At 40.6% G+C, this 17,654-nt stretch overlaps 1 protein-coding gene across 15 annotated transcripts in view; it reads left to right on the top strand.

The window, feature by feature from the left end:
* Positions 1–3,537: 3,537 nt before the first annotated feature.
* itpr1b (inositol 1,4,5-trisphosphate receptor, type 1b) overlaps positions 3,538–17,654 on the top strand; it is a 127,679-nt gene continuing 113,562 nt past the window's right edge. For all 15 annotated transcript variants that reach the window (XM_033627658.2, XM_033627657.2, XM_033627656.2 and 12 more), the window contains exons 1-3: positions 3,538–3,744; positions 6,021–6,134; positions 13,923–13,993. In XM_033627658.2, coding sequence (XP_033483549.2) covers positions 6,043–6,134; positions 13,923–13,993 — 163 coding nt within the window. In that variant the 5' untranslated portion in view covers positions 3,538–3,744; positions 6,021–6,042. The remainder of the gene's footprint in view (positions 3,745–6,020; positions 6,135–13,922; positions 13,994–17,654) is intronic.

Here is a 17,654-nt window from a genome sequence, read left to right as displayed (position 1 = left end):
CTGTTAGAAAAACCAGCCCATGTCTCTGAGTCCACTTCAAGTCAGACCACCGATCGGGATGAATCACTGCTCCCTCCCACCAAACTTGTGCTCTTTTTCATGACCCTTAAGGTATTTTTGAAAAACAAGCTGCTGCGGTCATGCAATGTGTGGGGAAGCCTTCTGGCAGCAGACAAGCTCTTCAGGTTCAGAAGGGTACTATGATGAACAAAATATCCAGAGAATAAAGAAAGCATTGTGTTCATCAAGCTGCAAATCAAACTGTGTCTGACATCAGAATTACTGCTATTCAAAGCAACAGCTGTGTCCAGTTTTCTATATATACAAACCCTTTTTTTTGCTCTGTGGTAGAATGGTAGCCCATCGTCTGTACGCTGTATCCATGACAACTGAGTACTCAGTGATCAGTATTCAACTTCACTTAATGTCAAATTTAACCAAAGCCTGGAAATACTTTTAGTGGAATAAATGGAGGCTTCGTAGAAATTGTGATGTCATGACTTTGACATCATTGCATTTAGACACACATGCTGGTGTCAGAGATTGATGTTCGGATACACACACAGACACACTTACTCTTCATCCTTCCTTTTCACATTGATTATGATTCAACATAAAAGCTAAAACTATTTTTTACATAAGAGGTTCTGAATGTACTTTTGGTAGAATTCTTTGATATAATTTGATAATGATAACTGATTGCATAACCAGTAAAAGGAAGAGAGTCTGGCGGTACAGAAAGTGGAGTCACATGCATAATAAGTGTTTTTTAATCCCCTCACTGCATCATATTGAGCTGGGTTTTATGTCACCACAAATACAGCACATTAAAACATGAATCACAGTGTAGAAGTTTTTGTTGGCCTTGAGCACAGCATAGCAAGCTGCAGCCATTAACATCTCTAAGATATTACTGTGCCTTGTGAAAAGCGGATGTGGAATGTGGAAAAGAAAAGAAGCACTTTCATGGTAATGGATACTTGTGTAACCCCACTTACTCCATTCTTATCATCCCTCCAGATTCTGTAGCTAAGGAACCAAGTTAACAGCTCATCAGTGGGTTTGGTTAATGCAGCTGAGCTCATTTTAGGGAGGAAAGTGCTCTTTCTCTTCCTGTGCTTCTTTGTCTCTGATCCATGTTGCCATGAGGAATAATTAAGCTTTTACACATTTTCAGATGTAATCATTTAGTGTATGCAGGCTTTCATGAGGAAATCTGAGTCTCTTCACTGTCTTGGATGAATAAAGATCACTGTGAGGACAGTCTGCCTACACTGTTTTATTCATATGGCAGGTTATTTGTGAGTTCAGTATCGTACAATGCTTCTGAATATTTCAGCACAAGAGTCTGTTCCAATTCTAGAAGCTGGAAATGTCAGTGTGATTTTAATGGGTCAACTGCAAATAAACCAGATCACTCAAAGTTGCGAGACTGAGGTTTCCACGGCTAACAATACAAACTTGGAAACTTGCTGGTCCATTGGCAAAACCAGAAGATGCTATCTGTCTGTGTGAGTATGGTGCATAGACCCTGTAATAGACTGTTCAACAATATTCGTTAGAGAAAAAAAAAAAGAAAAAGAAAGAAACAAAAAACATGGACAACTAAACAGACAGGCGTGTCCTCATCACAAACCTGGAAGTCAGACTGCCAGTTGCAAAATCAGTGTTTCTGACAGGAGACTGCACACACAACTGATGTCTTTATCTTGTGTCCTTTCACACTTGGACATGCACAGCATGACCCTCTCTTTGTAAGGCAACATGTGTGCTTCTGTTTTTGACATTATATACATGACATAATGTAGACATTGACAAAAACCTCCAGTCACATGGATTTGATCAACATTTTTACTACAGTCCACATGTGACACCACTGAAACCATCTGCACTTTGTCAGTAGAGATGATGCTTGTGATCTAACAGAGCTGGGAGTTCTGTTTTCTTCTTTTGCAATTGTTTGATCATTGAGGTGTTCGCTACTGGAGGTTCAGACAAGATATTCTGTGACGCTTTACGTAGATATAGTGGTGCTTTCACTTAAATGCAAACATGGTCACAATAACAATGTTGACATACTGATGTTTAGCAAGTATAATGCTTACCATCTTCACCCACAGCATGTTAGTGTTAACATCCTAACATTTGCTACTTTGCACTAAACACAAAGTACAACTGATGCTGATGGGAATACTATTAATTTAGCAAGCAACTGGTCATTAACCAAAGAATTAAATAAATGGAAACTTGGAACTGATGTTGGCACCAGGGGAAAAGTTTAGGGGATCACCGAAGTCATAGGATACATCCTCTGGGGATCGGTCTGGGAGATGTTGAGATTTTTCACAGGATAAGTGAGACCTTTGTCCGGATGACGGCATGAGAGGAAAAGTTAGGGGATCCTACGTCACTGGGACTCATCCTCTGGGGAGCATGAATATCTATAGGACACTTTAATGGCACCCATCCAATAGCTGTCATAATATATCTGTTTATAGCAGTGTATCAGACATGTCACTCCAGATAACAGAGAATGTGAAGTTAAAGTCATGCTGTGCTAAATTTTTTGGGTATGGCGGGCATTTCACGAGGACTGGCTATGTTGTCATGATAATAAACAACATAAATCCATAGGACTTGGCAGTTCAAGGCTGGATAATGGACTGGATGCACTTCCTCCACTCACACACCTGGACATTGTAAACTATTTTGTTTTTGGACTGAATGGATATACTTTGGTAATAGAGATAACAGCCCATACCTAGCAAGATGGCACCCCCAACCCACATGGCATGATGTAACCTAACCTCACATTCTCTACAAAAACACTGATTCTTTTTTCACTTCTTACTTTATCTATTTATACATTTTTTTTTTTTAATTTTTTACTATTTTTATAATTATACCTGTGAACAACTAGCAAACCACATTTTGTTGTATGTGTTTTGGATGGATTACTGAATGGACCTACTAGGCACAGCCCTGGGGCCCAAAGTGGCTAGTTCTCTTTACCTGCAAAATGTCACTCAAATTAATGTCCCGACCAGGTAGAGACTCAAATTGACCACACAGACTCAAACAGATGCAAAGAAACTGCAAAGAAATGCAAAAATAACTACCGAAATGGGCTAAACAACCACAAAGAGACACAAAATTATGGAAAAAGACACAATGTTACCTCTAAAAGACACAAAAGAACAATAAAGAGACACAAAATGACCTCAAAGAGATAGAAAAAACACCATCAAAAGAGGTAAACCACCACAAAGTGTGTGTATCCTGCTCCTATGTTGGGGAGGTGGTGGGGCCCTTTGCATATCTGTGCTCAGGGGCCTATTGTCTCATAATCCGCCCATGGCTGAAGATAAATAACGTAATGAAATTAAACTGAATTGAATAAGACCACCAGTATCTTTTCTGAAAAAAAAAAAAAAAAATTAAGATTTAACAGCAGGCTTGTGCCTATCAAGTCTAACAGACTACATTACCCAGAAAGCTCCGCTGCAGTATAAATAGTAACGAAAGGGGCGTTTCCTCAGTGACATGTGGAGGAGGTAAGAAGCGGATTGTTGCCGAGGACGCATTCAGCTGTCAGAGATAACGCCGCTCAGCCTGCTCTTACCTGGAGTTTCACTACCATGGACTTAACCGAGGATAGCGCTGTGGAAATTATCCTGTGCTGACCCAATTCTTCACACGTTGTTCTCTCTCTGTGTCTTTGACGCCTTCTTTCATCTCTGCCAGGTAAAGTCCTTCTCTATCAGTAGTTTTCCAGCCAGGGCATTGTTCATTTTGTCACTGAGCTGTGAGCATCCCTGTCAAGGAAGTAGCCCACGCGCTCATTTGTTGCTGTTGTTTTGCTGCAGCTCGTGCGTTAAAAGAACGAGGCGTTTTGACATTTAGTTTAGCTAGCAGAAATGTTTGGGTCCCATTTGCCAGCTCTGAAAACAGTTAAAATGTGTCACAAGACGCTCAAATCAATTTTTAATATATTTATAGAACAAAATACAAAGTTTGTGTAGTGAATGTGTTGTATGGAGTGGTGCCCATCTGAATGTGGGTAAATATGACCTTCAGTTTCATACGGACTAATTGATACTGTAGAATTAAACGTATACTTAATGAAAAATGTCATTAAATCAACTGAGACCTTAATGTTTGGTGTTACATTGCTGCAAGCTGTGAGTTTATATCAAATTTCATGCTAATATTGTGGTAAAATTGAGTGTTTTATCAAGAACAGCATCCTTTCTAACAGAAAAAAAGCTGAGCACGTTGGTCAGGGTGCTGGGTTCACACAGGCTCCTGTTCTCTCGACCTGGACACAGACTGAAGAATGGTGACCTGAATTTAAGATGTACATGTTACACACAGCTAACAATAGCACAGTGGTTGCACAGACTCTTAAGTTTTAGTGGCAGGTGTGTTTAATTGTTTTATTTCTAATGTTTAGCAGTTTATTAACTTTGCACAGTCATGGTGTTAATATCTTTCTTTTTTACTTTTTTCAAAATACACATAAGGTCTACATAATCTCCTTCTGAACAAATATGCACGAACATTTATTAGTGCAAAGAAGAAAGAAATATATATACACATCTATGCACACATAGTAAAACCATTAAAAATGGATGTCAGAGATGTCATTGAAATTAACATTTAGTATTAGTCATTGATATCTTATTGACAGCTTATATAGTGTTGCCTTGTCAAATAGACTATATTCACCCCTCTCTTCAATTAAAATTAACTTTTTTCTTAATGTAAATGTTTCATCACATCTCTTTGCAAAGTTAATTGGGCTGGTGGGTTTTTCTGTTTCTAGTTTAACAAAATCAGTATTTGTGGCAACAATGTCACAGAACATATGTTATGTTTGTTATTTGACAGGTTTATCATAACAGCTTTCACTCCAAACACTGTCAGAGCTGGATCTGGTTCAAGTCGCTTCTGTATAACCAGACAGAGTTTGGTATATATTAGTCCAATAATGATCAATCCATATGCAGTTTCAAAATGTGTGCTCGTGAAGCCGATGTTCACATTGATCACAGGATGGATTTACTGTAGGAAACTTCATGGACCGTCAGTGTTTATAAGTACAGTCTGTGTAATATTTTGAATTGCAACAACCCATGTCTGGTGCATACAGAAGAAGAATGGATGTTTTCTTTGGCCTTTCTCCACCTATCTTCCTTGACTCCCACTCCTAGGTCATCCTGCTAGGCCTCTCTCATATGGCCCAGTGTGGCTGTAAAGTCTATTTGCATCAGTTGGTCATGAATTTCAGATATGGCTCCTGTAATTGAGGGTTGGACAAAAACAATGTGTCCATTGTGCAATCAGGTGGCTAATTGGAAAAGGATAGAAATGTTCTTTCAACAAAACTCGGAACTCAAACTTTTTTTCTTGTAGTTGAGAAAATGTGGGAAAGATCTTGTCAAAAAATATATCTCATATGGAATTTATACCTTTGAGGTACCGCTGATGAAATGTCAAGTGAATGTATTCTTGTCTGTCAGCAGAGCTAATACCGAACATTTCTGGTATAAATGTCTGTATTTATGCTTTAAATTTAAAAGGACTGAACCAATATTAACAAAATACGCAGGACACATTCATAGAAGAGCAAAGATTAGCTTAAAAGCTCAGTTATAGATGTCTAATTGATTTTAGGTCATTGCTCTTTTTGTAGTTGTTACTCATGGTCTTACAGTAGATGGTGCTCTGAGGATAGGCTAAAAAATCAGATGTTTTGGACCCAGCCAGCCACAAACAGTCCACAATGTCATTTAAATAATGATGGATCCCCCTTAACGATCATAAGAGTTGCAGTTTACAAATTATTTTCAACTTGATCAGCTATTAATAACCTGTGTGTGCAGGAACATGAAACCGTACTGAGCAAATGTTTTGTATTTTCAGTTAAATGACAATAGCGGTTCCAGGTGTGTGATGTGACTGGGCTGTGCTATATGTAGCAGCTGCTCTAAAGACCTTTTGGTGTCAATCTTTTGCAGGTGCAGTCAACCCTGAGGAACCATGTCGGACAAGATGTCCAGTTTCCTCCATATTGGGGACATTTGTTCCCTGTATGCAGAGGGCTCCACCAGTGGATTTATCAGCACTTTAGGGTAAGTCTGCTTGTTTTTATGTGGATTGTTTTGACCCGTTCCCTGCTTCCACGTCCCTGCTGAAGGATTCCAGGTGAGCGTAATAGAAGGATGGAGATTCAGACAGTGTTGATTCACGGCGCAGAATACACAACTATTAAACAGAAGAGGCTGCAAAATAAGTTCAGTAACTGTGTAGATTATTACATCACATTACATTTTAATGGATGGGGCAGTATAATGGATGGATTCATATGATGGAGTGATCTAATGCCTCTGTTTGTTTGATGGCATTTACTGTCAACACACCCATTACCCATTTGTTTCCTTCACATTTTACAGTCAATAATAAGTCATCTGATTTCAGTGAATCAACTTGTTTTCAGGGGGAAAAAAAGTTTTTTTCGGTCGTGAGAATTTAGTCGAGGTATGCAGAGACAGAGACGGGCATAGATTAATAGTTAAACTAGAGAGGGAGATGAAGAACTGCAGAATACCTTTCTATCTTTAAACACAGTATCTTGACTGAGCCCTCTTTGGACTCAAGCTCACAGTAATAGTCCATTTGCTCTGCTCTGCTGTGATTTATAAATTTAACAACATCTACATATTTGGTGGCAAGTCATATTTAACATAGTATATATGCGTTTTGTGAAATAACAGTGTCTTGTAATCCCATGTGGGATGGGCCACATGTTTGGCATGACACAGAAATAGAAAACTTAACTACTGTATAGGGTATTCTGTGGAAGAACAAATTAAAGCTTTTACAGCAAAACCCGATGAAGCTTGTTTTTTCAACTCTGAAGATCCCTTCACTCAAAAATGTTTTTATGCCCCTGAAATGTCTGCCATTTACTATACTGACTTGTATTTATGCAGAGTCAGTCGCAAGGGAGGTATTTTCACTTTCCGTTACTGAAGGAGGAGTGTCTGTGCATTACCCTGAAAATCTAAAGATTCAAACGTACTGGGCAAACTAGATTAGCTATGTCACTGATATGAAAGCCAGTCGCAGTCTAATATGGGAAAGACGTATCGACGGGGGAACAGACTTTGACGCAGCACCCGCACCGGCAAAGAAACCTGGAACGTCCAGTGCACAGTGGACTTCTCAGTACAGAGAGCAGACTTTGCATTAGCTCAGCGAAAGTTTTGACAGCAAACATGGTGGAGTGTGATGTTTGTAGATGTAAGCCAGACCCTGGAGCTTCCTTCCACTGTCCACCAAAAACCCCATTGTAGAAGATATTAGTGTACATTTCACAACCATCTACACTGTCAGCCAGTGTTAGCCTACAAGCTAACAAGCTAACAAACAACATAAACCAGTGAAAGATGCTAACTACACTTAACATTCTGATACATCTGCTAATCACCAGTTTTGGCACACGGCAGACTCCATCTGAGTATTGGTCTAACTGAGGCTGGTGGTGGGTGCGGCCGGGGCCAGATCCAGAATTTCTCAGTGAAGGAGAAAGAGTAAATGTGAGCCTTTTTGGAGGTTTTTGTTCTTTTTACTTTTTATGTGGGAAAACCAGCCCCCCAGGAAAGCAGCTTAGCCTTGCAGCAAATTTTTCCCAGTTATTGTAGTGAAAATATCCCATGCGGCCCAAAAAGCATTCTCCCCATAGACAACTATAAAAGAGACATCAATCCCACAGGACACCTTGAAATACAAACAAGGTCAATTATGATTCTTTCTATTATGAAGTTTTGATTCATGAAGGTTTTATATTTGTTAAACTTTCCTGGTTGTCTCCTCGTCTCCCCACATGCTGCTGTAGCTCCTTTTGTTATGTTGTATTGTTCATGGACAAACTGAAACTGAAACTTCCACCGTACGTTTACTGCCACTTGACAGCTTCACTGCTAATTTTTCCTCTGCTCTGATCTCTGACACCTCTCTGCTCTGAATGCAGCCACCATCACACTCTCTCTTTTGCTAAAGCACACACACACACACACACACACACACACACACACACACACACACTACGCAGTTAGGTGCTACACTACTCTTACCAATTGACAACAGCCTGCCAAAACTTCTGTAATTCATCTGAAAGTTTGAAACCACGGTTCGGTTTGATACAGACTGAGATCACGTCTTTTTGTCAGACCATGGTATGGCTGTTTGGTCCGGGGGAGGTTTCACTCCTGTAATTTTGGTTTGGATCAAACTGAAAAGTGTACAAGTCTTGAGCAAACAAGGTAGGTGTGAAAGGGCCTAAGATAGAAGTTAAGTGGCTGAATGTTTTGGACCATCACAATTCGCCGAAAAATGACACGTTTCATGGTCGAGATTTGGTCTCCATTCAGGTTAGTGTAGGGCTAAACTGCAAGTTAGCTGCTCGGCTGGCAAAAGTCTCCAGTGCACTTGCTCTGTTTGCGTTATGATGTGGAAGCACAGCAAAATATCTAGTAAATTTTAAAAATCGAAGTTGAAATTTTTTGGCCTCATGCGCCACTGAGCAACTTTAAAAGGAATGGACGGGGTCCCTGCCTCCAACGCTGTTTCCAGTTCTCTTCGTACAGCTATGGGAAGAACCATATTAAACAAAAGACTAATCACAGCAGAGTATTTTTGCATACTTTACAACATGTCTGGAGGGAGAGTTTATGGTTAATGACTCCAATATTTAAAATATAATTGAAACGCACACCAAAAATTATAATGAGGTGCTGATCACTGGCAATAGACATGATTGTAGAGAACAAGTGTGGCACACTCTGGCTCCATTTGCATTTCTTTTATTTTGATGACGTTTTGGCCTTTGGGCCTTCTTCAAGATCATCATCATCAGGTGTGTAACAAAAGTGTGGCCCATTTAACAGATAAGTGCACCTGTGTCTCAGTATGCTTGTTGATCTTGAAGAAGGCCCAAAGGCGAAAATGTCATCAAAATAAAAGAGATGCAAATGGAGCCAGAGTGTGTGACACTTGTTTTCTACAATAATGACTCCTATATGCCTGTTGCAACTGCGATCAGCCTGTCAATGGGAAAGTGACTGTAGTCAAATGTCTATTGTCTCTTTATCTGGTTTGTCTTATCTGTGAATACAGAGCAGAATACTGAGTTGCTCTCGTTAACAACGCCTGACAAATGTAAATGTGTGAAGAATAAGGCTATTTTATTTGAGAAGTTGAAGATCCTCTTGTAATCATTGCTCTCTCCTGTCCTTTATTTCCTTGATGTTCTGTGCTCAGTTACTGTGGCCTCAAATTACCCTGTCTCTTCCGGCTACATGCTGAGCACCACTTATTTAGGTTCCTGACGTCTTTCCTCCTGCATAATTGTAGGCAACGAGTTAAAAGTGCATCTCATTATGTGCAAATTGAGCAAATCTTGACGTAAAACTGACAGTAACAGAATCAGAAAGCTAAAAGATGAAGATAAAAGAGTGGGTGATCACTGATGTGCATGTTCCTGTCCAGCATACAGTACAGGCCAAAAGTTTGGACACACCTTCTCATTCAATGCGTTTTCTTTATTTTCATGACTATTTACATTGTAGATTCTCACTGAAGGCATCAAAACTATGAATGAACACGTGGAGTTATGTACTTAACAAAAAAAGGTGAAATAACTGAAAACATGTTTTATATTCTAGTTTCTTCAAAATAGCCACCCTTTGCTCTGATTACTGCTTTGCACACTCTTGGCATTCTCTCGATGAGCTTCAAGAGGTAGTCACCTGAAATGGTTTCCACTTCACAGGTGTGCCTTATCAGGGTTAATTAGTGGAATTTCTTGCTTTATCAATGGGGTTGGGACCATCAGTTGTGTTGTGCAGAAGTCAGGTTAATACACAGCCGACAGCCCTATTGGACAACTGTTAAAATTCATATTATGGCAAGAACCAATCAGCTAACTAAAGAAAAACGAGTGGCCATCATTACTTTAAGAAATGAAGGTCAGTCAGTCTGGAAAATTGCAAAACCTTTAAATGTGTCCCCAAGTGGAGTCGCAAAAACCATTAAGCGCTACAACGAAACTGGCACACATGAGGACCGACCCAGGAAAGGAAGACCAAGAGTCACCTCTGCTTCTGAGGATAAGTTCATCCGAGTCACCAGCCTCAGAAATCGCAAGTTAACAGCAGCTCAGATCAGAGACTAGATGAATGCCACACAGAGTTCTAGCAGCAGACCCATCTCTAGAACAACTGTTAAGAGGAGACTGCGCGAATCAGGCCTTCATGGTCAAATAGCTGCTAGGAAACCACTGCTAAGGAGAGGCAACAAGCAGAAGAGATTTGTTTGGGCCAAGAAACACAAGGAATGGACATTAGACCAGTGGAAATCCGTGCTTTGGTCTGATGAGTCCAAATTTGAGATCTTTGGTTCCAACCGCCGTGTCTTTGTGAGACGCAGAAAAGGTGAACGGATGGATTCCACATGCCTGGTTCCCACTGTGAAGCATGGAGGAGGAGGTGTGGGGGTGTTTTGCTGGTGACACTGTTGGGGATTTATTCAAAATTGAAGGCCCACTGAACCAGCATGGCTACCACAGCATCCTGCAGCGACATGCCATCCCATCCGGTTTGCGTTTAGTTGGACGATCATTTATTTTTCAACAGGACAATGACCCCAAACACACCTCCAGGCTGTGTAAGGGCTATTTGACCAAGAAGGAGAGTGATGGAGTGCTGCGGAAGATGACCTGGCCTCCACAGTCACCGGACCTGAACCCAATCGAGATGGTTTGGGGTGAGCTGGACCGCAGAGTGAAGGTTAAGGGGCCAACAAGTGCTAAACACCTCTGGGAACTCCTTCAAGACTGTTGGAAAACCATTTCAGGTGACTACCTCTTGAAGCTCATGGAGAGAATGCCAAGAGTGTGCAAAGCAGTAATCAGAGCAAAGGGTGGCTATTTTGAAGAAACTAGAATATAAAACATGTTTTCAGTTATTTCACCTTTTTTTGTTAAGTACATAACTCCACATGTGTTCATTCATAGTTTTGATGCCTTCAGTGAGAATCTACAATGTAAATAGTCATGAAAACAAAGAAAACGCATTGAATGAGAAGGTGTGTCCAAACTTTTGGCCTGTACTGTATGTGACAGCATATCCAACATGTCTGGCTCCATTTTACGAACCTCATTGTCTTGCATCAAGCCTGTCTCTTTCCTATTTTATTCATGCTATATTCTGCCCCAAGGTGTTTGTTTTTCTTCTCCTGAGGCGAAAACTAACACAGCATTTGTGTTGTCACCTCCTTCCTCTCCTTTTTAAGTGCTGCAATCTTCCTCTTCTTGCCATGTCACTATTCTGTTTACCACTCTTCACCGTGCAGAGCCCTCCTCCTCGCTAGCTCTCAGAAACCATGCTCTTTCACAGTTTAGTGTGATGCGTCACCCACCATGGCAACAAATGTGTGCTCAGCTTTGAGGACTGCCACCATGACAGAGCTCGTTTGTCAAATCTCACATCTAGTGTTGTTATGCCTCATAATCATATCCCGCCACTGCCGCTGTGAGTGCTCACTATTAAAAAGACGAGCATAGAGGACGCGTCTATAAATAGCATCATTACATTAGGTGTTTCTTTTGCTGTCAGCGTACTGAATGTGACCCCCTGCGAGACAGCTGCAGTCACCTGGACCACTGCTGGCTCAGAGAGGATAGTACCCAATGTCTTGATGCTGGGACAATGGGATACGACCATTATGCTGCATCCCAGAATGCAAGAGGAGGTTATTGACCTTGGACACAGATGACGCTTGAAACTCCAGTCCTCTTTGGACCTTGGCCCATCAGTGCATCAGTGTGATCAAGGCTCTTCATTTCCACAGAGGAGATTCTCACACCATGTGCTTTCTCCCTTCATCATCACAGTGCTCCTGCAGTGCAGGTTATACTGCATGAGCTATAAAAAGATGTAACTGACTGGACCAGCTTGAGCATCCTACTGAAATGTTTTATTTTTGCTGCTCTACTATCTCATAGTATTCCCAGGGGTTTCCCCAGAGCTCCTGGGTATGGTGGAACTACTCATTTCAAAAACATGTTTTACCAGCATATTACTTTAAGTATATTATGTGGAAAGACAAGGTGGAATAATGGTGCTAAATTAGATGACGATGATTTTGGCACAGTTGTTGCATTCTTTCACAAAGCCCAAGTTCCTCTCTTGGGTACAGGTACAATGATAATACAGTCTATTTACGTGTGCCCCAGTTTAGTCCTCAGCCTCAAAGGCATATTTCCTTTCATAATACTCAGTATATTAATGTCTGGGCAGAAATGCAGAGAAAACCCTTTACCTTTGCTCCATTTCTTTATGGCTTCAGAAAGGCTTTTTCCAACCCAGTACAACCCATAAATGCTGGCACCGTATGATTCTGCTAACCCTGGGTACATTACATTTGTTCGTTTATTGAGTAGGGGATATGTTGAAACTTATCATTTCAACAACACTGTGATTCATGTGCAGTTAGGTTTAGGCACAAAAACCACTTGCGTATGCTTAGGAAGAGATCATGTTTTGGCTTAAAATTGCCCTGATTTGTGGGGCACTTTCACGGCTGTAAAATATTTTAAAAATCATGATTTATCGATCGTAGCGATTCTGAATATTTGAAACTGATTCAATACTTATTTCCCATAGTATCGGTACTATCTTCTCAATCTCTCCTTTCTCAAACAGCGAGTTGTTAAACACACACTGCTGCAGTGCCCCCACCTTCTGTCACTCACTCACTCACAGTGCTGTCTTCCTCATCACTCGCCTCATTTGCTCCGGTTGCATATAGGCTTTTGCAGCATGGTTTTGTTTTGTCCTTTACTTGCACTTTATTGCATTTTGAATGTGTGACAATCTCTGGCAAGTGGCAACACAGTAGTGTCTTGAACAAAAACATCCACTTTTTTTGGCACTACTCCTGTTGGAAAAACTGCAAAGGGTCGCTAAAAACAGCTACATTTGGTGGCTAAAAAGCTGCTGGAAACTCGGTGACAGGTTGCTACAAAACAACAACAACAAACAACAGTTTTGTTGTTTGTTGGTCTCGAACAATGGTTTGGCAAACATCTTACTCACAGCTGAAAACGCATCCACCATCCTCTTCACCTCCTAGTGAAATAATGTCAGTACATATACTACATCACGAAATGTTGATATGACTCATATAAAACATACAAACGTAACATCTGCATTTTTTACAGGGACATACAGCGCCAACATATTATTTTGGTGAGGTTATCCTGTGTGGTGGTGTGCACGTCTCCAGTGGGTTGCAGAGATTTAGGCAGTTTGAAACTTTAAACTCACATCTTGAAATTATACTTCTGAACTCTTAAATACTGAACTCAAGATCAACCTGATGTTTATTGTAGCTACACTAGAAACACTTTCTTTCTTTATCCTGTTATTCATGTGTTTATGAATTAAGAAGCACAGGTGTTAGTAACACTGTTAACAATGGCTCTTCACTGTCCCAGTAAGCCAGGCCCCTGGAACTGACCGTTTATGTGGAATGCAGCCAAGCTGTTGAATACACCTGAGATTTTACAGCTTTGACGTGAATACCGTTTAACAGGATATAGTAACTGTAATGGTGTCTGTGAGTTTATCTGTCTGTAATTGCTGTGAACATGTAGTGTAATATGTTATTGAGAAAAAAAAGTTAATCAAGAATACCATGATAGAAACTTGATACTTAACTGACAATTTGGAATCAATGATAGTGTCAGATTTTTTTAGGTTTTGGGTACATGAGCTGTATGAAATGGCAAAATAATTCAAATGTGTGTTGGTTTCTGTTAGCCACATGACTCATTGTAATAATGGCTGTGTCCTCAGGCTTGTGGATGACCGCTGTGTGGTACAACCAGACACGGGCGACCTCAACAACCCACCCAAGAAATTCAGAGGTAAGGCCTCAAAATCTCTCCCTCTAACTTAATGATATGTTGGTCATATGGTATAGGTCAGGGTGTCCGGCAGTTTAAGTGTATTATGTCAAACATGATCTTTTTACTTATTGTCTATTTTCGAGCGTGATCTTTGGTGTTCTCTCAGACAGGTCAGCTGTAGTTTAGCAGTTGGAGAAGCAGGTGTGCATTTGATTCCCCCAGAGAAAAAACAGGGTTTGGAGAGTAAATGAAGTGTAAAAGAAAAAGAAAAGAAAAACACTTCACATTAACTTTGCTTCTTCAAACTTATCCAGCAGTTTCATGGTACTTTTACAAAAGGTCCCCACCAAGTATGAGCTAAAGGAATTCTCATCTGCTGAGGGCATTGCTGCCTATTCCAACAAAGACATTATTGAAAAACACACACAATAGAAGCCTTTAGTGCATCAGTATTTGGTCAAACCATCCAAATCAAGGCTGCACAAGTATATAGACAGACACTGGCTTGTGCCAGAGCTTTTAATTTGGCTGCACATGTTGTAGATGATTGCATTACATAAGGGTTGTCTGGATGATTCTCTGTTAAGTTTTATGGGGCATTTGTGTTACAGGAGTATACATTTAAATACATTCATAATTCTGTACCAATAGCAGTTCCTTGTGCTGTTATGTCTACTAATTAGTAACAGTGGAGTAAGCTCTGGGTAAGAACCCCTTTTGCCTTTAGAGCTGCTTCAGTTCTTAAAGGCATTATTTTTGCACACAGTGATTTTGAAACCATACATTGATGCTGTGACCTTCCTCCTCAACCAAAAGGTGCTTCATTAGAGCTCCAGAGTGTGACGATTTTGTTGCACACGTTATTAAAAATCTGTCAAGTGTGACTGAACATTTTCATTGGTTGCACCGGTGTGCTTGACATTTATTACATTGATGCATGTAATGTGGAACCAAGTTCTGCTCAGAAACTTTTAGCTGTACGCTGTTAGCAACATGTGTCAAGGTTAGCATAACAAGCTGATTGGCGTTCCAGTCACACTGCGGGTTCCTGGTACGCTACAGCAAAAAGGCAAGTTGTGTGTAAGATGAGGACGGTGTGTCAGGAAAGTGTTTGTGTAGTGTTTGTACGGTGTTTGAAATGTTTCTTATTTTTATAATAAAAAAAATTGAACAAAAATGTAAATGCAGCACTTTTTTGCTCACATTTTTCACAGGTTTAAGTTAAAGAGCTAAGACTTTTTTATGCACTCAATAGATGTATTTCTCTTGAATTTTGGTTGCAGATTTTCTCAACTCTGTGTGAGTGAGCGGTTCTCCTGTTTCCAAGATAATCCATCCACCTGACAGGTGTGACATATCCAGTTGGTGATGAAACAGCATCATTACTACACAGGGCTTTCTTGTGATGGTCACAATAAAAGGCCACTCTAAATGTGCAGTTTGATCACACAACACAATGCCTCAGATGTCCCAAATTTTGGGGAGCGTACCATTGGCATGCTGACTGCTGTCCACCAGAGCTCTTGCCTGTGAACTTAATGTTCATTTCACCACCACAAGCCGTCCCCAATATTGTCTCTGTGAATTTGGCTGTACATCCAACCTGCCACACAACCGCAAACCACGTATAGCCACACCAGCCTTGGACCTGCACATCCAGTGTCTTCACCTGTAAGATCACCTGAGGCCAGCCACCTGCACAGCTGATGCAGTAATTGGTTTGAACAAATGAAGAGTTTCTGCACAAACCGTCAGATTCCATCTCAGGGAAGCTCCTCTGCATGTTCCTTGTCCTCACCAGGGTCTTGACCTGACAGCAGTTTGTCATTGTAACTAACTTGAGTGGCCAGCTACTCACTGTCAATAATGTGTGGCACTTTAGAAAAGTGTTCTTGTGTCACAGATGAATCCTGGTTTACACTATGCAGGGCAGATGGCAGCCGGCGTGTATGGTGTCATGTGGGTGAGTGGTTTGCTAGTGCCAACATTGTGAACAGAGTGCCCCATGGTGGTGGTTGGGTTCTGGTATAGGCTGGCAAAAGCTACAGACAAAGAACACAGGTGCATTTTATTGATGGCAGTCTGAATGCACAGAGGTACAGTGACAAGATCCTGAGACCTACTATCACGCCATTTGTCTGCAACTGTGACCTCACGTTGCAGCATGATAATGCACAGCCCCATGTTGCAAGGTTCTTTACACAATTCCTAGAAGCTGGAAACATCTCAGTTCTTGCATGGCCTGCACACTCACCAGACACGTCACCCACTGAGCATGTTTGGGGTGCTTTTTTTCCCCAATTCCTGCTAATATTCAGTGACTTCACACAGTCATTGAAGACCAACATTCTACCAGCCACAACTAACAACCTGATGAACTGTGAAGGAGATGTGTCGCACTGCAAGAGGCAAATGACGGTCACATCAGATACTGACCGATTCTTTGGGGTATCTGTGACCAGAAAATGAGGTGCTAGTCATGTGAAAACCTAATAAAGACAGAACTGTACATTTAGAGTGGCCTTTGATTGTGACTATACTAATGCACACCTGTGTAGTAATGATGCTGTTTAATCAGCAACTTGATATGTCACACCTGTCAGGTGGATGGATTATCTTGGAAAAGGGGAAGTGCTCACTCACACAGATTTTAACAAATTTACGACCAATATTTGAGAAAAAATGATCTGAGTACATAAAAAGTCTTAGATCTTTAATTTTAACCTGTGAAAAAGGGGTGCAAATACAAAAGTGTTGCTTTGCTTGCTTGCTAAATCTTTGTTCAGTATATGAGAAGAAACGAACCCTTACATTTATTTTATTCTGGTTGCACAGAACTTGCACTGGTATGTGACTCCTAGGGATATGAACAGCACCGTGACTTCGGTTTACTCTTACACTTCTAGTTAGGGAAATACCAATGTGTATGGGAACTGACAAAAAAGGTAATGCTTAAAATGTATCATTGTGCACAAAAGCAGTGGTGAAAGATTTGTGTGCATCTACATTCTGTGCTGATGCGCCTCTATTAAAAAAAAAGGGTTACGTCCACCAGTGCATCCATGTCTGGAGCCTTGTTCACTGCATAAAAATTTGGAAGCATTGGATTAAATAAAGTCACTTTTGTATTCCTGAAACCACTTAGAGATGGCATTGGTTATATTGGCACATCATCTGATTGGAAGCAATTATTTAATTGAATAATTGATTTGCCTTCAGACATGCTGCTTATTAGGAAAGAAAGGGCCTGGTGAAACATTTGGCATATGCACACTATTCCATGACCAACAGCTGTGTGTTGTACACAAGACAGGATAGATACATAAACTTGTCCAGTTTTTATGGCAAATTCCGACCCTGCCATTAGTCTGTAATAGAAATTGTTGATCATCTGAAAGGTAATAGCTAATGTAGTAGCTAAAAAATGAATCAAATTAGCTGCCACTTCCTAGCAAATCATTTGTAGATGTTTTGGCAGGTATCTGAGGGAAGTTTTTCGTTAATTAGTTAAGACTGCCAGTGTCACTTTCATTTCCTATGAACAGTGCGCTTTCCAAATTGATTAAATGCAGTTTTTACACATGGTAAGACTTGCAGGACCTCATGTAACATGTCCCTGTCATTGTCATAGTTGGTGCACTCTTGAGTGTCATCCTTAAGTGATGATAATCACGAAGAG

The sequence above is a fragment of the Epinephelus lanceolatus genome, chromosome 1 (genome assembly GCF_041903045.1).
Source record: "Epinephelus lanceolatus isolate andai-2023 chromosome 1, ASM4190304v1, whole genome shotgun sequence".
Classification (NCBI taxonomy): Eukaryota; Metazoa; Chordata; class Actinopteri; order Perciformes; family Serranidae; genus Epinephelus; species Epinephelus lanceolatus.
The sequence above is the reverse complement of the archived record's forward strand: the minus strand, read 5'-3'. Positions and strand labels throughout refer to the sequence as shown.